General features: G+C 46.5%; 1 protein-coding gene across 1 annotated transcript in view; it reads right to left on the reverse strand.

The window, feature by feature from the left end:
• Positions 1-383: 383 nt before the first annotated feature.
• The window catches only part of CCDC36 (coiled-coil domain containing 36), a 69,260-nt gene continuing 45,535 nt past the window's right edge, over positions 384-24,108 (reverse strand). Inside the window, exons 6-10 of the mRNA XM_026448007.1 lie at positions 20,457-20,620; positions 15,449-15,497; positions 15,168-15,255; positions 2,625-2,728; positions 384-1,990 (exon numbers count right to left, since the gene is read on the reverse strand). Coding sequence (XP_026303792.1) covers positions 827-1,990; positions 2,625-2,728; positions 15,168-15,255; positions 15,449-15,497; positions 20,457-20,620 — 1,569 coding nt within the window. The 3' untranslated portion in view covers positions 384-826. The remainder of the gene's footprint in view (positions 1,991-2,624; positions 2,729-15,167; positions 15,256-15,448; positions 15,498-20,456; positions 20,621-24,108) is intronic.

Consider the following 24,108-nt stretch of genomic DNA (forward strand, 5'->3'; position numbering starts at 1 on the left):
AATATATATGCTTTTAAATGTTTTATTTCTGATAACAAAAAATACGTATGTGTTGCAGAAATTAAAAAAACTTCAGCAAGATATAAATGGAAAGCCAAAGTCCCATATAAGCCCACTGCTCTTCAGAAATAATACAAGGTCTACAATATTATTAGTTTTAAGAAAGTGCCTGAAAAACAGGACAAGGGAAAAAGCACCCAGGAAGAAAAATGGCTTGTGAGCAGTGATGCTCTGGACATTTGCTAGTGCATGTCACCTCTTTCACTGTCAGGCTTATCATTTTCTCTGTTCACAAGAAGATTTAGGGTGTCCTGTAATATGTCTACTGATCAAAAAATGCAAACACTCTGACAGCGTTAAGTGGCTAAAAATAAAGAAAAAAATCCTGAGGCCTGAAAATGTATTGGTTATGTGTAGGGAATATTTTAAAGACCCAAAAATGTTGTTTGGAGTCATGCTGCCACAGCAAGTTTTATGAGAGCCCTTCTGCTACACAGTATTCCATAAGGAGGCCTGCCCGCCTTTCGCCAAGTACAGGCACCCTGCTCCAGATGCACCACCACCACCAGGCTGCTGCCTCAGCTCTCATCACCACCATTTTCACATTTCATTCCAACAAGTAAGGATGCACTTAATCCTTGTCATGGGCAGCGCCTGGTACCCAGCGTGCTGGACCTTCCCTCCCCTCGTGCCCATTGACCCCACCTCAGCAGGGCCTCTGACCCTAGGGTACTTGGCAGGCTTCAGGGACTTTCTGCTCTTGGCCAGCCCAAATGTCCTGTGATTTGTCTTTCTAGCTGAGACCAATAAATTAACTGTGGGCTGGTCAGAAGCCATCATCATCACTGCTATCAAAACCCAGGTCATAGAGCAAATTCTTTCCTGCCTCCTTGCATAGAGGGGTCTCTGAACATCCAAGATTGAGGTCACTGAACCAGCTCATCTGGTGGTCCCCCTGGGAACTGCTGGAAAGTAGCCTGTTGTCTTGGGAAGAGCATCTGCTGAACTGCAAGAGTCTTCCCTGCACTGCCCTTGCTGTCTTATTGGGCATGACTGTTCCTCCCAGAATAGGGCAGACTGGTTTTCTGGGGCTCCTGGGATATTGCAGATGCAGAGGCTGAGCATGGGGTTCCTGCTGCCCCAGGAAGGGCCTTTGTGGGACAGAAATTACAGGCTGAGGACTCTGATATTTGGAATTGAATTTACAGGTCTGGTTTGGGATTTGTTTTTGCTTCCTGGCTAGGAACCTGCCTCTGTGGGCCCTGTGGGCCTTCCTGGGCTGCTGCTTCTTGTCTTTCCCCTGCATTTCTTCAGTCCCATCTTTCTGTTTAGTCACCAAATGTTCACATGGGTCACACAAAAACATACTTTGGGCTTGATATTTTTGGCAGGCATTCTTAACGCTGGTTGAAAAGTTGTTTATCTCCAGTGATGTGAGCTGTGAGGCTCCTTGGGAAACCAGGTCCCTGTCACTAGGAATCTTATGGCCTTGGATGCTGGAACCACAGTTCTTGGCACCTGTTTTACTAACAGCCCAGTTCTTGCAGTTAGTCTGCACTGCCTTGTCCTTTACATGCCTATTTCTTTCATGGGACCCAAATGCTGGCAGTGCAGCCTCTTCTTGGAGAGCATCATTCTTTGCTCCTTCACCCCAGACACCAAATTCTCCAGGTTGTAGGGAACCCATACCAGGATTCCATGCAGCAGGGAAGGCCTGGGCCTGCCATAAAACTGGCTTCTCAAAGGTGTATTTTTCCTGCCCGGTGAGATTGAGGCTCTGGGCCAAAGGTGGTGACGTTTGAGAAGCGCTGTCTTTTATATGCCCAGGTACCGGAGGCACTGAGATCAAGCTCTTCAGCTCTGCTAGGACACTAGGCACATTCAGCTGGCCTAGCTGCTCACACAGCTGCTGGAATTCCTGACTCTGCTGAGCAACTAAAACTTCAAGGTGCTTCAGGTTGGACTTCATTTCTATAAACTCTGCTTGTCTCTGGGGAGAGAGGCAGTGAGAAAGACAGTGATGGACAGTGCAAGTCAGAAAGCACAATAAACATGAGAACAGACCACTGGATGTGACCGCAGAACCACGGCTTGCTCCCTGTAGGGAACCTCCCAGGGTAAGCAAAACTACACTCTGGAGTTGAACCCTTGGGGCCCACATCATGTCAAGGAACCTTGGGAAAGGAAGCTAGCCTATATGCTGGCCCCTTTCCAAGTGGCCTGTGTTGGCCTCTGGTCTTAGCTGAAAATATGCAACTTTAAAGGTTTCTCAGCCGGGTATGGTGGCTCACACCTGCAATCCCCAGCACTTTGGGAGGCTGAGGCAGGTGGATCATGAGGTCAAGAGATTGAGACCATCCTGGCCAACATGGTGAAAAACTCCGTCTCTACTAAAAATACAAAAATTAGCCAGGCGTGGTGGTGCGCACCTATAAGTCCCAGCTACTCGGGAGGCTGAGGCAGAAGAATCGCTCGAACACGGGAGGTGAAAGTTGCAGTGAGCCAAGATCGTGCTACTGCACGACAAAGCAAGACTCTGTCTCAAAAAAAAAAAAAAAGTTTCTCTCTGGATCTGGTTACAAAGCCCAAAACACACTTGGAAAGAGGTTGGGGTTTACACTTACAGCTTCAGATCTTTTCTTCATCTCAAGGATGGCCTGCTCCATGTTGCTTTTGTCCTGGACTGCCTCAAACACCAGCTCATTCTGGGCCTGCACAGTCTCTTGTACTAAATACAAAACAATGACAATTTACCTCCTGAAGACTATGTATGCATCTGCCCAAACCACAGAACCACAGCAGTGAAAAGGGAGGAGCTGGATGCAGACCAGAGTGGTTCCTCCAGGTTCTCTTTCCCTCCCTCCTTGACAAGATCCTGGCTAGGGCAGACCTAACCTCAGCACCTGCTGGGGACTCTTGAGAATGGGGACTCTGAGACAACAGCACAAACCTCTGTGGCCTTCCTACTTGGCCCTGTCATCAGAGTGATCTTTGTAGAATGTAGGTATCATCATGCACCCTCTGAAACCTTCATTGAAACATTTCTTTTCTTTTCTTTTTTTTTTTTTTTTTTTTGAGACAGAGACTAGCTCTGTCACCTGGACTGGAGCGCAGTGACACGATCTTGGTTCACTGCAACCTCCACTTCCCAGGTTTGAGCGATTCTCCTGCCTCAACTCCCGAGTAGCTGGGATTACACGTGTGTGCCACCACACCTGGCTAATTTTTGTACTTTTAGTAGAGATGGGGTTTCACCATGTTGGCCAGGCTGGTCTTGAACTCCTGACCTCAGGTGGTCTGCCCACCTCGGCCTCCCAAAGTGCTGGGATTACAGGCGTGAGCCACTGTGCCCAGCCCATTGAAACTTTCAATGGCACCCCACTGGCCACTGAACAAAATCTAAATCTTTAAATTGGCTAACAAGATCTGGGCTCACTTCTCTTTACCCATTTGTCCTCCTCCACATCTCTGGACTCTGTTTTCTCTCTCACCATTGGCCTTCGTGCAAAGTCTTCCCTTAGCTTCAAGTACCCTGCTTCTGTCCCTGTCATCCCCCCGACCCACCAATCGCCACCTTAGTCCAGCTAATTCCTATTCTTCCTTCTACTTTCAGCAGTAACCTCCACAGAAAATACCATTTCCACTCGGCTAGGGTGTTGCTTCTCTCTGCTGGTAGCACCGTGTATGTGCCCTACTATCATTTATTGCCCTCCATTTATTTATCCCATACTTAACACTTGGACCCAAATAGACTTGGGGACCTAGGTGCTAACTACATCAAGACTGATACTGATTTCCCTCTTTTACATAGTGAGATTCTGCACACACACACACACACACACACACATTTAATGACACAAATTGTGTTGCAATTTATTGCCATCCTCTTGCTAGACTACAGGTCATATGAAGATGCTTTTATATTTATTCAATGAATGTTTAATGAGCATATACTATGTGCCAGGCACTATGGATATAATAGTTATCAAGACAGATAAAGCTAGCCAGCGTGGTGGCTCACGCCTGTAATCCCGGCACTTTGGGAGGCCGAAGCGGGCAGATCACCTGAGGTCAGGAGTTCGAAGCCAGCCTAGCCAACATGGCGAAATCCTGTCTCTACTAAAAATAGAAAAATGAGCCAGGCATGGCGGCAGGTGCCTGTAGTCCCAGCTACTCGGTTGGCTGAGGCACGAGAATTGCTTGAACCTGGGAGGTAGAGGTTGCAGTGAGTTGAGATCCCGCCATTGCACTCCAGCCTAGGTGACAGAGCGAGACTTCATCTAAAAAAAAAAAAAAAAAAAAAAAAGACAGACAAATAAAGCCCTCTTGAAATTGCAATCTTAGGGAAAACAGGGAGTTAATGACTAATTATACAAATAACTATAAATGTAATAACTGGTCTAAAGGAAAAGTATATTGTGCTTGAGACCATGTAACATGTAGACTTAGTCACTCTCAGGGGTAAGATTTCCCTAAGAAACTGTTATTTAGCTGAGTTATCATAAAACTGTAAGGGAAAGAATATTACCAACAGAAGAAAAAGCATGTTCCAAACAGGAATTGAGATCAGCATGGCTGAAACATGGTGAGCAAGGGGTCCAGGAGCAGGCCACAGCTGAGGGGAGGCAGGTCACAGCTACACAGAGGGGTGTATGGGCCATGGCAAGATTGGTGGGCTTCATTCTTTTTTCTTTTTTATTTGAGACACAATCTCATTGTCACCTAGCTGGAGTGCAGTGGCATGATCTCAGCTCACTGCAACCTCTGCCCCCGGGTTCAAGCAGTTCTCCAGAGCCTCAGCCTCCGGAGTAGCTAGGATTACAGGCATGCACTACCATGCCCAGCTATTAATTGTATTTTAATAGAGACGGGGTTTTGCCATGTTGCCCAGGCTGGTCTCGACCTCCTGACCTCAGGTGATCCACCTGCTTCAGCCTCCCAAAGTGCTGGGATTACAGGCATGAGCCACCATGCCTGGCCGAGATATACACCTTTATCTGAAAGTTTATTGTCAGACACTGTGCTAGGAGCATGGGAAACAATTTTGAACAAAACTGTCTACCTACATGAAATTTTTTTTTTTTTTTTGAGACCGAGTCTCGTTCTGTTGTGAGGCTGGAGTGCAGTAGCGCAATCTCGGCTCACTGCAACCTCTGCCTCCAGGTTCAAGTGATTCTCCTGCCTCAGCCTCCCAAGTAGCTGGGACTTTAGGTGCGTGCCACCACGTCCAGCTAATTTTTGTATTTTTAGCAGAGCTGTGATTCACCATGTTGGCCAGGATGATCTCGATCTCGACCCCACGATCCACCGGCTTCGGCCTCCCAAAGAGCTGAGATTACAGGCATGAACCACCACACTCAGCCGAATTCTACAGTCTAGAAGAGGGAAAAAATAATAAACAGGCTGGCCGGGCGCGGTGGCTCAAGCCTGTAATCCCAGCACTTTGGGAGGCCGAGACGGGCGGATCACTAGGTCAGGAGATCAAGACCATCCTGGCTAACACGGTAAAACCCCGTCTCTACTAAAAAAATACAAAGGCCGGGCGCGGTGGCTCAAGCCTGTAATCCCAGCACTTTGGGAGGCCAAGACGGGCGGATCACGAGGTCAGGAGATCAAGACTATCCTGGCTAACATGGTGAAACCCCGTCTCTACTAAAAAAATACAAAAAACTAGCTGGGCGAGGTGGCAGGCGCCTGTAGTCCCAGCTACTCGGGAGGCTGAGGCAGGAGAATGGCATGAACCCGGGAGGCAGAGCTTGCAGTGAGCTGAGATCCGGCCACTGCACTCCAGCCTGGGTGACAGAGCGAGACTCTGTCTCAAGAAAAAAAAAAAAAACAAAAACAAAAAACTAGCTGGGCGTGGTGGTGGGCACCTGTAGTCCCAGCTACTCCGGAAGCTGAGGCGGGAGAATGGCGTAAACCCGGGAGGCGGAGCTTGCAGGGAGCTGAGATCCGGCCACTGCACTCCAGCCTGGGCGACAGAGTGAGACTGCGTCTCAAAAATAAATAAATAAATAAATAAATAAATAAATAATAAACAGGCTGGACACAGTGTCTCACCTATAATCCCAGCACTTTGGGAAGCCACTGAGGTGGGAGGATTGCTTGGGCCCCGGAGTTCTAGACCAGCCTGGGCAACATAGTGAGATCCTGTCTCTATAAAATGAAAAATAAAAATTAGCTAGATGGGGTGGTATGTGTCTGTGGTCCTAGCTACTCGGGACGCTGAGGCGGGAGAATTGCTTGATCCCCAGGAGGTCAAGGCTACAGTCAGCTGTGATTGTGCCACTGCACTCCAGCTTTGACGACAAAGCAAGACCCTATCTCAAAAATAAAGAAAAGAAAGAAGCAGTAAGACATGGTACATTTATGTTACGTGTATTTTACCACAAATTTTTTTTTTATACTTTATGTTCTAGGGTACATGTGCACAACGTGCAGGTTTGTTACATATGTATACAGGTGCCATGTTGGTGTGCTGCACCCATTAACTCATCATTTACATTAGGTATATCGCCTAATGCTATACCTCCCTCCTCCCCCCACCGCACAACAGGCCTTGGTGTGTGATGTTCCCCTGTGTTCAAGTGTTCTCATTGTTCAATTACCACAATTTTTAAAAAGTGGGTCCAGGGCTGCGCCACCCCACTGGCAATGCTGGCTGCCTTCTGCAAACTGCATATGCCTCACTCCCTCAGTGTAAATTAACAAACACTAATGGATAACAACAGAAAATGGCATGAAAACAGTAGAAATCAGCAATTTTGCACAAGAAGTTTTGGGAAATGTTTACTGTAGTCTCCCTACAGTTGGGAAAAAATTGAACAAACAAGATGAATTTGGTGGCAGGGCGTGTGACTCATGCCTATAATCTCAGCACTTTGGGAGGCCGTGATGGGTAGACCACCTGAGGTCAGGAGTTCAAGACCAGCCCGACCAACATGGAGAAACCCTGCCTCTACTAAAAATATAAAATTAGCCAGGTGGCACATGCCTATAATCCCAGCTAATTGGGAGCCTGAGGCAGGAGAATCTCTTGAACCTGGGAGGCGGAGGTTCCAGTGAGCTGAGATTACGCCATCACACTCCAGCCTAGGCAACAAGAATGAAACTCCATCACAAAAAAAAAAAAAAAAAGATGAATTTGGTGCTTTGAAAAGTGTGAAAGCTGCTAAAGAACTCTATTCTCAGATAGCAGAAGTAACCAAAATTAATGAAGCTCTTGCAGAACATACTGGACTTGTAAACAAATCTTCTTATGAAGATCAAGGTGACACTAAGTAACCCTTCAGAACCACATGAACTAATGAGTGAAGAAGTATATAAAAACTAAGTAGGGGCCGGGTGCAGTGGCTCACGCCTGTAATCCTAGCACTTTGGGAGGCCGAGGCGGGTGGATCACAAGATCAGGAGATCGAGACCACGGTGAAACCCCGTCTCTACTAAAAAGACAAAAGATTAGCCAGGCGCGGTTGCGGGCGCCTGTAGTCCCAGCTACTGGGGAGGCTGAGGCAGGAGAATGGCGGGAACCCGGGAGGCGGAGCTTGCAGTGAGCCAAGATTGCGCCACTGCACTCCAGCCTGGGCGACAGAGTGAGACTCCGTCTCAAAAAAAAAAAAAAGAAAAAACTAAGTAGGAAGGGCACGGTGGCTCACGCCTGTAATCCCAGCACTTTGGGTGGCCGAGGCGGGCAGATCAGCTGAGATCGGGAGTTCGAGAACAGCCTGACCAACATGGAGAAACCCCGTCTCTACTAAAAATATAAAAATTACCCTTGCCTGGTGTCGCACGCCTGTAGTCCCAGCTACTCGGGAGGCTGAGGCAGGAGAATCGCTTGAACCCGGGAGGCAGAGGTTGCGGTGAGCCGAGATCACGCCATTGCACTCCAGCCTGGGCAACAAAAGCAAAACTCCATCTCAAAAAAATAATAATAATAAAATAAGGCCGAGCGCAGTGGTTTATGCCAGTAATCCCAGCACCTTGGGAGGCCGAAGCTGGCGGATCACAAAGTCTGGAGATTGAGACCTTTCTGGCCAACATGGTGAACCCTGTCTCTAGCAAAAATAAAAAAATTAGCTGGGCATGGTGACACACGCCTGTAGTCCCAGCTACTCGGGAGACTGAGGCAGGAGAAGCACTTGAACCTGGGACGTAGAGGTTGCAGTGAGCCGAGATTGCGCCACTACACTGCAGCCTGGTGACAGAGAGAGACTCCATCTCAAAACAAAAACAAAATTAGCCAGGCATGGTGGCATGTGCCTGTAGTCCCAGCTACTCGGAGGCTGAAACAGGAGAACCACTTGAACCTGGGAAGGGCAGGTTGCAGTGAGCTGAGATGGCGCCACTGCACTCCAGCCTGGGTGACAGAGCGAGAGACTGTCTCAAAACAAACCAACCAACCAACAAACAAAAACTAAGTAAAATATATTGAGAAGTGAAAATGAAACCCCTAAACTAACATGAAACAATTTAATCCAGCATAGTTATTTTCATTTTATTTTTTTTAGTTTTTTGAGACAGAGTCTCGCTTTGTCACCCAGGCTGGAGTGCAGTGGCACAATCTCGGCTCACTGCAACCTCCGCCTCCAGGGTTCAAGTGATTCTCCTGCCTCAGCCTCCTGAGTAGCTGGGATTACAGGCACGTGCCACCACGCCCGGCTAATTTTTGTATTTGCAGTAGAGATGGGGTTTCACCACGTTGGTCAGGCTGGTCTCGTACTCCTGACCTTGTGATCTGCCCACCTCGGCCTCCCAAAGTGCTGGGATTACAGGCGTGAGCCACCGTGTCTGGCCCAAATAATTTTTTAGAAAGCAAATTTTCCCATATTTCTCACCACAGGTGCAAGTTCAATTCCATGTGTCAATTAGAAAGAGGCTATTTACTTAGGTATTGGATTCCTGCTCCTAAACTCAATTAGTCAAATATTCTTCAGACATCCATGTAGATATTTATAGTAGAGAGCAAATGTAATTATCCTTCCATAGAGAAGTTCCTAAATAGTAATGTTTCTTAGCAACAGTAGACATTACCGACCCTCACAAAAGCAGAGCATGAGAAAGGCAAGCAAAGTGTTTGATTCTCGATTAAGTGCTCAGAAAACATCCGAGGTCCCATGCGTTCACTTCTTGTCCCCAGGGCAACGTATGTTTGGCGTCTTCTCTTTTATAAGAGCTTTTGTATCAGACTCATTACTCCCAAAGTCTATCCATATTTTTTCTTTTAAATAATTTAGTTATGAAAATAACTGAAAACCATAAAAGTATAAAAAGGCATACAATGAAAAAATGATTGAATCTCTCCTCTGCAGACCTTGGTCTTACTTCCTGGATTTAACATTATCACTGGTTTCTGGAATTTTACATTAATATGTGTGCATATCTAGATATACATTATAGGTCCTGTGTTTGTATGTGTATGTGTGTCTAGAAGAGTATTCTTCTTTGCTTTGACTATAAACATTAGATATTTTTAGCTTTTATGTAAAAATGCCATTTAAAATCCATTTCCATATTCTGGACAATATCTGTTTTCCTGTTAAGATGATTTTTAAACAATTTGTTTTTATTTAGCAAAATTTGACAAGGCCTCAATTGAGATGAGATCAGATTGCGATGCAACTTAGAAATGAATGCTTTTCCCCAGATGGCCAGTGATTTTCCTTTTACTCTGTAGTTTTATTCTCCCTCAGGTGCTGATAAGAGCCTAAGGAAAGATCTGGCAGCCTCCTTGTATAAGATGAGACCTCCTCCAGCTTTTTTAGGGATACTCTTCCCAATTTTCACTGGCTGGTCACACTTACTGACAAGATGTATCCTGGAGCACATGAAGAGCACCTTTTTGTTGTTTTAATTTAACAATGGACAGATATTTCCATTCTACCATATTAATATAGATGGATCTCACTCTTCTTAACAATTATATCTATTTTGCTTAGAAAGGCTTCTCACATTCTAAAATTATAAAAATGTTGTCCATTTGGTTGGCCGGGTGTGGTGGTTCATGCCTATAATCCCAGCACTTTGGGAGGCTGAGGCGGACAGATCACAAGGTCAAGAGTTTGAGACCATCCTGGCCAACATGGTGAAACTGTCTCTACTAAAAATGTAAAAATTAGCAGAGCGTGGTAGTGCATGCCTGTAGTCCAGGCTACTTGGTAGACTGAGGCAGGAGAATTGCTTGAACCAGGGAGGCAGAGGTTGCAGTGAGCCGAGATCATGCCACTGCATTCCGGCCTAGTGACAGAGCGTGACTACGTCTCAAAAAAAAAAAAACAAACAGTTGTCCATGTTTTCTTCTAGTTCTTTTTATAATTAGTCACCAGACTTAACATATGAGGTAAAGTAGTATACAAGAGGCTTTGGTAATTCACTTTATTACTCTGGTCCTTAGTGTCCTCAGCTGAAGAACAGGAAGAGTTAGATTAGATGGCCACAGTGACCCTTCTGGCTGGGCAGACTGGGAAAATATTTAATGACCTCATCTGTGAAGGCACCAATTACACAACAGTGCAAGACAGCACTTTCACACAGTATCTTTACTTCCCTATTCCCTGATGAGCACAGTGAGTAGAGACTGAAAGCTTGCAGAATGCACTGAGGTGGAGTTCAATGCTCTAGGATAGCTGGACTGGACCTGGCCATATGCTATAGGATTTGTCTGGTTCCTCTCTCAATGATTTTCTTTTTTTTTTCTTTTTTTTTTGAGACGGAGTCTGGCTCTGTCGCCCAGGCTGGAGTGCAGTGGCCGGATCTCAGCTCACTGCAAGCTCCGCCTCCCGGGTTTACACCATTCTCCTGCCTCAGCCTCCCGAGTAGCTGGGACTACAGGCGCCCACCACCTCGCCCAGCTAGTTTTTTGTATTTTTTTTTAGTAGAGACAGGGTTTCAACGTGTTAGCCAGGATGGTCTCGATCTCCTGACCTCGTGATCCGCCCATCTCAGCCTCCCAAAGTGCTGGGATTACAGGCTTGAGCCACCGCGCCCGGCCCTCTCTCAATGATTTGCTACTCCTCATCATTTCCTACCAAGAAAGAGAATTATTCTGCATAGGCTACTTGTGCCCATTTTCAAGAATGACCTGTCCTTCTAATTCGTATGATGCTACTGTGTTTGTTACTGAGTCTTTTTTTTTTTTTTTCTTTTTTGAGACAGAGTTTCATTCTTGTTGCCCAGGCTGGAGTGCCTGCCTCCTGGGTTCAAGTGATTCTCCCACCTCCCAAGTAGCTGGGATTATAGGCCTGCACCACCATGCCTGGCTAATTTTGTATTTTTTTTTTTTTAGTAGAGATGTGTTTTCACCATGTTGGTCAGGCTGGTCTCAAACTCCTGACCTCAAGTGATCCACTCGCCTCGGCCTCCCAAAGTGCTGGGATTACAGCATGAGTCACTGCGCCTGGGCTTTTCTTGTTTGTTTGTTTGAGAGAGAGTCTGGTTCTATCGCCCAGGCTAGAGTGCAGTGGCATGAACTCGGCTCACTGCAACCTCCCTCTCCTGGGTTCACCTCATCCTCCTGCCTCAGCCTCCCAAGTAACTGGGACTACAGGCGCTTACCACCATGCTCGGCTAATTTTTGTATTTTTAGTAGAGACAGGATTTCACTGTGTTGGCCAAAATGGTCTTGATCTCCTGACCTCATGATCTGCCCGCCTCCGCCTCCCAAAGTGCTGGAATTACAGGCATGAGCCACCATGCCCGGCCTTTTTATTTATTTTTTTTCAGATGGAGTCTCACTCTATCATTCAGGCTGGAGCGCAGTGGCGCCATCTCAGCTCACTACAACCTCCATCTCCCAGGTTCAAGCGATTCTCCTGTCTCAGCCTCCCAAGTAGCTGGAATTACAGGCGCGAGCCATCATGCATGGCTAATTTATGTATTTTTAGTAGAGACGGGTTTTCACCATGTTGGACAGACTGGTCTCGAACTCTTCACCTCGAGTGATTCACCTGCCTTGGCCTCCCAAAGTGCTGGGATTACAGACATGAACCACCACATCCACCCCTGAGTCCTTCTTTTTTCTTTTTTTTCATTTTATTTATTTAGTTTTAGTTTTAGTGTTTAGAGACAGGGTCTCGCTCTAGCTTCCAGGCTGGAGTGCAGTGGCACCATCTTGGCTCACTGCAGCTTTGACCTCCCAGGCTCAAGCGATCCTCCCACCTCCCCCTCCCTAGTACCTGGGACTATAGGCATATGCCCACGCCCTGCTGGCTTTGTTTATTTTTTGTAGATGCAAAGTCTCCCTATGTTTCCCAGGCTGGTCTCAAACTCCTGGACTCAAGCAATACACCCACCGTGGCCTCCCAAAGTGCTGAGATTAGGCTGGGCATGGTGGCTCACGCCTATAATCCCAGCACTTTGGGAGGCCGAAGTGGGCTGATCACCTGAGGTCAGGAGTTCAAGGCCAGCATGGCCAACATGGTGAAACCCTGTCTCTACTAAAAATACAAAAAAAAAAATAGCCAGGTGTGGTGGTGTGCACCTGCATGAGACTCATGCAGAGAGACTCGTGCAGGGAAGATTCATGCAGGAGACTCCCTTGAACCAGGAGGAAGAGGTTGCAGTTAACTGAGATCGTGCTACTGCACTCCAGCGTGGGTGACAGAGCGAGACTCCATCTCAGAAAAACTAAAACAAAAACACAAAGTGCTGGGATTATAAGCGGGAGCCACCACGCCTGGCCTCTCTTCTGAGTCTTATACCCTTTGAAAATTAAGGAACCAGTCAGGCGCGGGTAGCTTATGCTTATAATCCCAGCACTTTGGGAGGCCGAGGGGCGGAGGGGGTGGATCACCTGAGGTTAGGAGTTTGAGACCAGCCTGGCCAACATGGTGAAACTCCATCTCTATTAAAAATACAAAAATTAGCCAGGCATGGTGGCAGGCGCCTGTAATCCCAGCTACTCGGGACGCTGAGGCAGGAGAATCTCTTGAACCCGGGAGGCGGAGGTTGCAGTGAGCCAAGATTGTGCCATCGCACTTCAGCCTGGGGGACAGGAGTGAGAGTTCGTTCATCTCAAAAAAAAAAAGAAAGAAAGAAAAGAAAAAGAAAATTAAGGAACCATGGGAGCAAAGGATCAGGATCCCTTTGCCTACTCTAAGCCAGATGCAGTTTTAGTTCTGTCTCTGCCTTGATCTTGTGTTGGGCCACAGGCATTTCTTTTCCCTTTTCTGGGATTTAAATGCTGCAATCCTCGTTTTCTGTACTTCATCCAGTTTTTTTATTATTATTATTATTATTTGATATGGGGAGTTTCACTCTGTTGCTCAGGCTGGAGTATAGTGGCACGATCTCAGCTCACTTCCACCTCTGCCTCCCAGGTTCAAGCGATTCTCCTGCTTCAGTCTCCTAAGTAACTGCAATTACAGGTGTCTGCCACCATGCTCAGCTAATTTTTTTTGTATTTTTAGTAGAGACAGGGTTTCGCCATTTTGGCCAGGCTGGTCTCGAACTCTTGACCTCAGGTGATCCTCCTGCCTTGGCCTCCCAAAGTGCTGGGATTATAGGCATGAGCCACCGTGCCCGGCCCACCCAGTTTTAAATGTAAAACAAAAACGGAGTACTTTCCTTGGGGACTTATAAATGAGTTACTCTATCATGTTATACAAAGGAAGCATCCCTGATTTGCTTCTGCTCTCTGTCTTGCTACTTCTTGTGGGGATAACAGTCTTAAGTCTTCCAGAATAAGTTTCTTTGTTGTTGTTGTTGTTTTTTTTTTTTTTGACAGAGTCTCGCTCTGTCGTCGAGGCTGGAGTAAAGTGGCGCCATCTCGGCTCACTGCCACCTCCGCCTCCTGGGTTCAAGCAATCCTTCTGCCTCAGCCTCCCAAGTAGCTGGGACTACAGGTCCCCACCACCACATCCGGCTAATTTTTGTATTTTTAGTAGAGATGGAGTTTCACCATATTGGCCAGGCCAGACTTGAACTCCTGACCTTGTGATCTGCCCGCCTCGGCCTCCCAAAGTGCTAGGATTACAGGTGTGAGCTACTGTGCCCGGCCCCAGAACAAGTTTCTAAACAGATGCATAGTTGCCCTGTGTGTGGGATGCCCAGGTTGAAATCCAGCAGACAGTACAGTGCTTCTATGCAGACAGTTGCAGATTAATTTTGAGGCCACACAAAGACATGAATTTTCGTAAATTATGAGCAGTCCACCCCATGGCATTTGAATAAGTTGATTCCAACTTGTTTATAAAATAAACACACAGACAAATGCAAACAAGTGCAGATGCACAGTCATCAGCTCATCATTTTGCTAGGAAACAGGTGGTTCTAGAGAGGTATTCACCTAAGGAGAACTGTATATTCGCTGTCTTCTCTTTATAGGGCAAGGGCCATGTTTTCATCTAAATGTAAACCACTAATTGGTGGAGCACAGGATTTTATAAACCACAAACTATAAGTAAAATTGATAATGGGGTCGGGCGTGGTGGCTCACGCCTGTAATCCCACCACTTTGGGAAGCTGAGGCAGGCAAATCACGAGGTCAGGAGATGGAGACCATCCTGGCTAACACAGTGAAACCCCATCTCTACTAAAAAATTTTAAAAATTAGCTGGGCGTGGTGGCAGGGGCCTGTAGTCCCAGCTACTCGGGAGGCTGAGGCAGGAGAATGGCATGAACCCAGGAGGAGGAGCTTGCAGTGAGCCGAGATTGCGCCACTGCACTCCAGCCTGCGCGAAAGAGAGAGGCTCCAGCTAAAAAAAAAAAAAAAAAAGAGAATGATGCTGTGATTCACGATACAGCTTTCACTGAAACCAAGGCAGCGAGAAGAGCAGTAGGTACTACGGTATTTCTGACTCCTTAGGGGGCAGTCAGTGTCTATAGACAGCACAAGCAGCAATTCATTTAGGACTCAAGGATGTTGCTGACTCACTTCAGGCAGTGAGATGAGAAACCCAGCAGAGCTACCTGCCCTGAGGCAGCATGGTTACCAGGTGGGGGATTAGTGCTTCACAAAAGGCATCATGGGACCAGAACATTGTCATATAGAGGTGGGCCCCACTACCCGGCTTAGTGTGCTCCACATCTCTTCAGGAGTAACCCTATGTACCCATCCTCTCATCTGAAACCCTGTGAGGAACCTCATCAGTGGAAACCAGGCTAGGGTCAGAAAGTTCATGTTCATCATTCACCAGTGCCCTCTGCTGATACCTCAAACATGAGGCACTCACATGTCTTGGCCACAGTCTCCAAAGAATCCAAAATAGATTGGCTTCTTGAACTGAGATGTTCCTCAGACTTTTCCACAGACGTCTGCAACTAAGAAACCCAAAATTATGAAATAATTCACAGGCTGTTGCCTTATTTTACTATCTTAGAGAACTGTCATTTCATGATAAATAGGGGTAGTTAAAATATTGCTATTCTACATTAACTAAAGTCAATACAATATAAATATTAAACTTCTTAAAATATAAGATGTTCTAACTCCTTGAAAAGTAGCTGTACTTACCCTGTGAATGCTTTCTCTAACATTAGAAACAAAGGTGTATAGAGTCTCACTAGAATAGGAGGGAAAAAAGAAAACAAATCTTTGTGAAATATTGAAGTGATAAGTAACATAAATGATTCCATAAACATGGCAGATCTCTACCTAGCATAGCATCAAAACATTGCTTGATTAGATTTGAAGACTTGACCCCGAGAAACCTTAGTATCCAGCAGGGAAATAAAAAAAGAGAGTCTCAGCACCTTGGGAGGCCAAGGCAGGTGGATAACGAGGTCAGGAGTTCAAGACCAGCTTGGTCAAGATAGTGAAACCCGTCTCTACTAAAAATAGAAAAATTAGCCAGGCGTGGTGGTGAGCACCTGTAATCCCAGCTACTCGGGAGGCTGAGACAGGAGAATTGTTTGAACCTGGGAGGCGGAGGTTGCAGTGAGCCAAGATCATGCCACTGCACTCCAGCCTGAGAGACAGAGCGAGACTCCACCTCAAAATAAAATAACAAAATAAAATAATAAAATAAAATAGTAAAGTAAAAAGAGGGCCGGGTGCAGTGACTCATGGCTATAATCCCAGCACTTTGGGAGGCCGAGGCAGGTGGATCACGAGGTCAGGAGATCGAGACCATCCTGGCTAACACAGTGAAACCCCGTCTCTACTAAAAATACAAAAAATTAGCTGGGCATGGTGGTGGGCGCCTGTAGTCCCAGCTACTGGGGAAGCTGAGGCAGGAGAATGGCATGAACCTGGAAGGCAGAGCTTGCAGTGAGCCGAGATCATGCCACTGCACTTCAGCCTGGGTGACAAAGCGAGAATCCATCTCAAAAAAAAAAAAAAAAAAAAGGAACACAGACTTCCTATGACCACTGCTAAGGCAAATCACATTTTTCTTTTTAAAGTCCATATTCATATATATATTTATATGTAAATATTAATATGAAAATATTAATTTCTAATGAAAAAGAAGCTATCACAGTTATTCCTCAACTATATATCCTACTTGTTTTTTTTTTTTTTGAGACTGAGTCTCGCTCTGTTGCCCAGGCTGGAGTGCAGTGGTGCGATCTCAGCTCACTGCAAGCTCCGCCTCCTGGGTTCACGCCATTCTCCTGCCTCAGCCTCCCGAGTAGCTGGGACTACAGGCGCCCGCCACCATGCCTGGCTAATTTTTTGAATTTTTAGTAGAGACAGGGTTTCACTGTATTAGCAAGGATGATCTCTATCTCCTCACCTTGTGATCTGCCCGCCTCGGCCTCCCAAAGTGCTAGGATAATAGCCGTGAGCCACCACGCCTGGCCACATCCAACTCTTAAAAAAGACTCACACAGGGGCCGGGTATGGTGGCTCACACCTGTAATCCCATCACTTTGGGAGGCCAAGGCCGTTGGATCACCTGAGGTCAGGAGTTTGAGACCAGCCTGGCCAACATGCTGAAACTCCATCTGTACTAAAAATAAAAATATATTAGACAGGCATGGTGCTATGCGCCTGTGGTCCCAGCTACTTGGGAGGCTGAGGCACGAGAATCGCTTGAACCCAGGTGGTGGACGTTGCAGTGAGCCAAGATCGTGTCACTATACTCCAACCTGGGCAACAGAGTGAGATTCCATCTCAGTAAACAAAACAAAACAAAAACCAAAGAATTCATACATCGTATGATGAAAACTCACGGACATGAATATAAGATCAACAGACACTGGGGCCTAGTTGAGGTGAAGGGTGGAGGAAGGAGAGGATCAGAAAAAAAAAAGCTATTGAATACTATGCTTAGTACCTGGGTGATGAAATAATCTGTACAACAAACCTCTGTGACAAGAGTTTACCTATGTAACAAACCTGCACATATACCCCTGAACCTAAAAGTTTAAAAAAATTCAAAAAAAATTTTGGAATGTAAAATTTAAAAGATTTAATGCATTCTATTTTTTGTTGTTGTTTTGTTTTTTTGGTTGTTTGAGATGTAGTTTCACTCTTGTCGCCCAGGCTGTAGTACAATGGTGCAATCTAAGCTCCCTGCAACCTCTGCCTCCTGGGTTCAAGTGATTCTCCTGTCTCAGCCTCCCGAGCAGCTGGGATTACAGGCACCCGCCACTGTGCCTGGCCGCATTCTATTGAAACTCTAAAATAAATAAAGTTGTCCAACTTCCTAATCCTGATGATTTGAAAAGAAAAATCGGGCCGGGCGCAGTGGCTCAAGCCTGTAATCCCAGCACTTTGGGAGGCCGAGACGGGTGGATCACGAGGTCAGGAGATCGAGACCATCCTGGCTAACACGGTGAAACCCCGTCTCTACTAAAAATACAAAAACTAGCCGGGCGAGGTGGCGGGCGCCTGTAGTCCCAGCTACTCCGGAGGCTGAGGCAGGAGAATGGCGTAAACCCGGGAGGCGGAGCTTGCAGTGAGCTGAGATCCGGCCACTGCACTCCAGTCCGGGCGACAGAGCTAGACTCCGCCTCAAAAAAAAAAAAAAAAAGAAAAGAAAAGAAAAATCAGGGGGCAGATGTTTAGGAAAAATAAGTGTAACCTTACTTGAATATTACATTTCTCTTAGAAATCCTCTAGCTTTTATTTTTCAGAGAGAAAAAAATTGTGGTGGACTATGCAAATCTACCACAAATCACACTGACAAGAAGGCAATTAAGAATAACTAGGAGGCTGGGTATGGTGGCTCATGTCTGTAATCCCAGCACTTTGGGAGGTCGAGGTGGGAGGATTGCTTGAGCCCAGGAGTTCAAGAACAGCCTGGACAACACAGTGAGACACCATCTCTGGAAAAAAAAAAATTAGGTGGGCACGGTAATGTGTGCCTCTGATCGAAGCTACTTGGGAAGCTAAGGTGGGAAGACTGCAGTGGCTCATGCTTGTAATCCCAGCACTTTGGGAGACTGAGGTGGGCAGATCACCTAAGGTCAGGAGTTCGTGCAGCCTGGCCAACATGACGGACCCCATCTCTACTGAAAATACAAAAATGAGTTGGGCATGGCAGCATGTGCTTGTGATCCCAGCTACTCAGGAGGCTGTGGCAGATGAATCACTTAAAACCAGAAGGTGGATGTTTCGATGAGCCAAGATTGTGCCAATGCACTCCAGCCTGGACAACAAGATTGAAACTCCATCTCAGAAAAAAAATAAAATAAAATAAATAATAATAATAATAATAGCCGGGCGTGGTGGCTCACGCCCATAATTCCAGCATTTTGGGAGGCTGAGGTGGGTGGATCACCTGAGGTGAGGAGTTTGTGACCAGCCTGGCCAACATGGTGAAACTCTGTCTCTACTAAAAATACAAAAATTAGCCAGGCGTGGTAGCGGGTGTCTGTAATCCCAGCCACTTGGGTGGCTGAGGCAGAAGAATCGCTTGAACCCAGGAGGCGGAGGTTGCAGTGTGCTGAGACTGTGCCATTGCATTCCAGCCTGGGCAACAAGAGCAAAACACCATCTCACAAAAAAAAAAAAAAAAGTGATAGTAATATAGATGAACTTCAAAGGGAAGAGTGCTGTGAAATGGTTAATTTATATGTCAATTTGACTTGGCTAAGAGATGCCCAGATAGCTGGTATGTTTGTGAGAGTCCTTCTGTAAGAGATTAGCATTTAGGCTGGGGACAGTGGCTCAGCCTATAATCCCAGTACTTTGGGAGGCTGACATGGAAGGATCTCTTGAGGTCAAGAGTTCAAGATCAGCCTGGATAACACAATAAGACCCTGTCTCTACAAAAAAATAAAAATTAGCCAGGCATGGTGGCTAACATGCCTATGGTCCCATGTACTAGGAAGGCTGAGGTGGGAGGATCACTTGAGCTCAAGAGGTTGAGGCTGCAGTGAGCCATGATCTTGCCACTGCACTCCAGCATGGGTGACAGAGTGAGACCCTGTCCCAAAATATTAAAAAAAAATACCCAGAAAATTGTAGACTGAGTAAAGAAGATTGCCCTCACCTGTGTGGGCATCATTCAATCTTGCGAAGATCCAAACAGAACAAATAGGCAAAGGAAGTGCAAATTCACTCTTCTTCATCTGGAACATCCAACTTCTCCTGCCCTTGGACATCAGAGCTCCTGGTTCTCAGGGCTTTGGAGTCAGACTAAATTGCACCATTCTCTTTCCTGGTTCTCTAGCTTACAGATGGCAGATTGTGGGACTTCTTAGCCCCCATAATCTCATGAACAAATTTTTACAATAAATCAATCTATAGGCTGGGCGTGGTAGCTCACACCTGTAATCCCAGCACTTTGGGAGGCTGAGGCAGGCAGGTCACGAGGTCAAGAGATCGAGACCATCCTGGCCAGCATGGTCAAACTCCATCTCTACGAAAAATACAAAAATTACCCGGGCGTGGTGGCAGGCGCCTGTAGTTCCAGCTACTCAGGAGGCTGAGGCAGGAGAATCGCTTGAACCCGGGAGGTAGAGGTTGCAGTGAGCCAAGATTGTGCCACTGCACTCCAGCCACGTGACACAGCAAGACTCTGTCTTAAAAAAAAAAAAGGCCGGGCGCAGTGGCTCAAGCCTGTAATCCCAGCACTTTGGGAGGCCGAGACAGGCGGATCACGAGGTCAGGAGATCGAGACCATCCTGGCTAACACGGTGAAACCCCGTCTCTACTAAAAATACAAAAAACTAGCCGGGCGACGTGGCGGGCGCCTGTAGTCCCAGCTACTCGGGAGGCTGAGGCAGAAGAATGGCGTGAACCCGGGAGGCGGAGCTTGCAGTGAGCTGAGATCCGGCCACTGCACTCCAGCCTGGGCGGCAGAGCCAGACTCCGTCTCAAAAAAAAAAAAAAAAAAAAAAAATCAAGCTGTATTTCTCTCTCTTCCTCTTTCTCTTCCTCTTTCTCTGTGTGTCTGTGTGTGTGTGTCTGCGTGTGCATGTGTGTATGCGTAAGTCCTATGGTTTGGTTTCTCTGGAGAACTCTAATACATGCTATTATGCTAAAATTGAATTATTTAATTACTGACACTCTATGTCTTGTTTTACTCAGAAAAGATGAGTTGTCTCATCCATTTGAAAGGTTTACATACCTGTCACATTTATCTTTTGCCCTTTTCTTTTTCTCCTCAAACTGTTCCAAGAGGCCTTTTGATTTTCCAGCTGACAAAGGAGGGGGAAATAAACCTCCATCTTTTATATCTCCTCCAAACAGCTGGGGCTTTGTCTGGTACTTTGCGAAAATGCTAGGTTCACCCTGTTAAATGAAAAAATATATAGCATTTCACATATAAAAATATTTATAGCATTCACTATTTTCTGTACAATGCAGAGTCACATTTAAGTGCAAACCATATTGCTGTAACGTAACATAGCAAGTAGTATTTTCATTTTATTTTTGTATACACCAGAAAATTATATTTAAAATAAAGCAACTGATTTTATTAATATAGATTTTGCCTTACCAGCCCAGAGAGATTTTAAATGTCAACTAAAATAGCTTAGAATCAACTGCATAAATTTACAGGCAAGAACAGAGAACCATTTATGCTATTGCTGAGATGAAGTGTTGAAGTTTTCATAATCATAATTTTAACCCAAATTGCTGTTGCTCAGCTGCTAGTGAACTAAACTCATATTGGTAAGTTTGATGTGGACTGCACAGTGGGCATGCTGACACATGGTGAGCCACTTTCTGCATTCTTAGGCAAAACTCTGAAACATTCAGGGAGGTCATTTATTCTTTCATATCACTAGATACCAATTTTTGTACTGAAATACTTATTTCAGAGCATACTTTACTAACTTAAAGCACCGACTGGCTGGGCACGGTGGCTCATGCCTGTACTCCCAACACTTTGGGAGGCCGAGGTGGATGGATCGGATCACAAGGTCAGGAGTTCGAGACCAGCCTGACCAATATGGTGAAACCCCGTCGCTACTAAAAATACAAAAATTGGTCAGGTGTGTTGGCTCATGCCTGTAATCCCAGCACCTTGAGAGGCCAAGGCAAGCGGATCACCTGAGGGCAGGAGTTTGAGACCAGCCTGCTCAACATGGCAAAACTCTGTCTCAAGTAAAATACAAAAAATTAGCCGGGCATGTTGGCAGGTGCCTGTAATCCCAACTACTCAGGAGGCTGAGGCAGGAGAATCACTTGAACACAGAAGGAGGAGGTTGCAGTAAGCCGAGATCGTGCCACTGCATTCCAGCCTGGGCAACAAGAGCAAAACTCCATCTCAAAAAACAAAAACAAAAACAAAAATTAGCCGGGCATGGTGGTGCACGCCTGTAATCACAGCTACTCGGGAGCCTGAGGCAGGAGAATCGCTTGAACCCGGGAGGAGGAGGTTGCAGTGAGCTGAGATCATGCCACTGCCCTCCAGCCCGGGTGACAGAGAATGACTTTGTCTCAAAAAAAAAAAAAAAAAAAAAGGCACCAACTTAATCTTATTTGTTAAGTCCTTATTTGATGCATGTAAGTCTGTATATAAAACTTGAGCCCAGGCTGGGCACAGTGGCTCACACCTGTAATCCCAGCACTTTGGGAGGCCGAGGCAGGCAGATCACCTGAGGTTGGGAATTCAAGACCAGCCTGACCAACATGGAGAACCCCGGCTCTACTAAAAATACGATATTAGCCAGGCATGGTGGCACTTGCCTGTAATCCCAACTACTCAGGGGACTGAGGCAGGAGAATTGCTTGAACCTGGAAGGCAAAGGTTGCGGTGAGCTGAGATTGTACCATTGCACTCCAGTCTGGGCAACAAGAGCAAAACTCCGTCTCAAAAAAAAAAAAAACCCAGGCCGGGCGCGGTGGCTCAAGCCTGTAATCCCAGCACTTTGGGAGGCCGAGACGGGCGGATCACGAGGTCAGGAGATCGAGACCATCCTGGCTAACAAGGTGAAACCCCGTCTCTACTAAAAATACAAAAACTAGCCGGGCGAGGTGGCAGGCGCCTGTCGTCCCAGCTACTCGGGAGGCTGAGGCAGGAGAATGGCGTAAACCCGGGAGACGGAGCTTGCAGTGAGCTGAGATCCGGCCACTGCACTCCAGTCCGGGCGACAGAGCGAGACTCCGCCTCAAAAAAAAAAAAAAACCCTTGGAGCCCAGGAGTTCAAGACCAGCCTGGGCAACATGGCTAAACCCCATGCCTACAAAAAATATAAAAATTAGCAGGTGTAGCTGGGCACGGTGGCTCACACCTGTAATCCCGGCACTTTGGGAGGCTGAGGCGGGTGGGTCATGAGGTCAGGAGATTGAAACCATCCTGGCTGACATGGTGAAACCCCATCTCTACTAAAAATACAAAAATTAGCTGGGCATGGTGGCACACGCCTATAGTCCCATCTACTCGGGAGGCTGAGGCAGGAGAATCTCTTGAACCCAGGAGGCAGAGGTTGCAGTGATCTGAGATTGTGCCCCTGCACTCCAGCTTGGTGACAGTGAGACTCCCTCTCAAAAAAAAAAAAAAAAAATTAGCCGGGTGTGGCCGGGCACAGTGGCTCACACCTGTAATCCCAGCACTTTGGGAGGCCAATGCAGGTGAATCACTTGAGGTCAGGAGTCCGAGACCAGCCTAGCCAAGAAAGTGAAACCCTGTCTCTACTAAAAATACAAAAATTAGCCGGGCATGGGGGCAGGCACCTGTAATCCTAGCCACTCAGGAGGCTGAGGCATGATAATTGCTTGAATCCAGGAGGCAGAGGTTGCAGTGAGCTGAGATTGCACTGAAGCAGGAGATGTAAAGAGAAAAACAAGTTTTCTCTTGCTGAGCTGACTCACTCCAAGACCTAGCAATAGGAAGCAGAGCTCTGACGGGACTCTGATAACACTATCTGCAAAACCAGAGCCCTCAAGGAATGTGCTCCAGAGCCCCCTCTCCTCTCATTCCCAGGCAAGGGTGGGAAAGCAGGTTTTTCTCTTTTCCCAACTTCCACCTCCCCTTTGATAATCCTTCCTTAGTGATACTCAAGGTTACTTCACAGAGTTTTACAATTCCTGTTTCTCTTCTGTGCAATACGACAAGGTCACAAGACGAGCTTGAGTAAAATATGCACCAGATGCAAAGCCTGCTTTAGTTTGATAAGTTCCTGTTTTCCTTCCAATGCAGCTGCAAGGTCATGAGCTATGCTAGGGTGACGAAACCCATCACTGTTTGATTAACTGCCTTTGTTCTGCTTCTGTATGCCCGCTTGCCTGCACTATAAACTTCACGCCACCAAATTCCCACCACGCCATTCAAACTGGCCAATCCCCTTTCAGAAGTGTGTATAAAAGTCAAGCCCTGTTTAGTTCAGGTCTCAGCCTTTTGGATGCGAATCCGCTGAGCCGGTGCACACCTTAATAAAATCCTCCTGATTCACCCATTTGGTCTCTCTGGTCCTCTGATTCCTGCCACAGCACCACTGCACTACAGCCTGGGCGACAGAGTGAGACTCTGTCTCAAAAACAAAACAAAACAAACCTACATTTAGTTATAGGTGTCTCCAGAATAAAAATGTTTTTGACTCACAAGAAAAGACAGGTTGATCTCAAAAAATCAGTCTGGGTATGGTGGCTCACACCTGTAATCCCAGCACTTTGGGCAGCCTAGGCAAGCAGATCATCTAAGGTCAGGAGCTCAAGACCAGCCTGCCAACATGGCAAAACCCCATCTCTACTAAAAACACAAAAATCAGCCTCCCCAGTAGCTGGGATTATAGGTGTGTGCCACCACACACAAAAATAGGTGTGGCACACAC

The sequence above is a fragment of the Piliocolobus tephrosceles genome, chromosome 2 (assembly GCF_002776525.5).
Source record: "Piliocolobus tephrosceles isolate RC106 chromosome 2, ASM277652v3, whole genome shotgun sequence".
In the NCBI taxonomy this organism is placed as follows: domain Eukaryota; kingdom Metazoa; phylum Chordata; class Mammalia; order Primates; family Cercopithecidae; genus Piliocolobus; species Piliocolobus tephrosceles.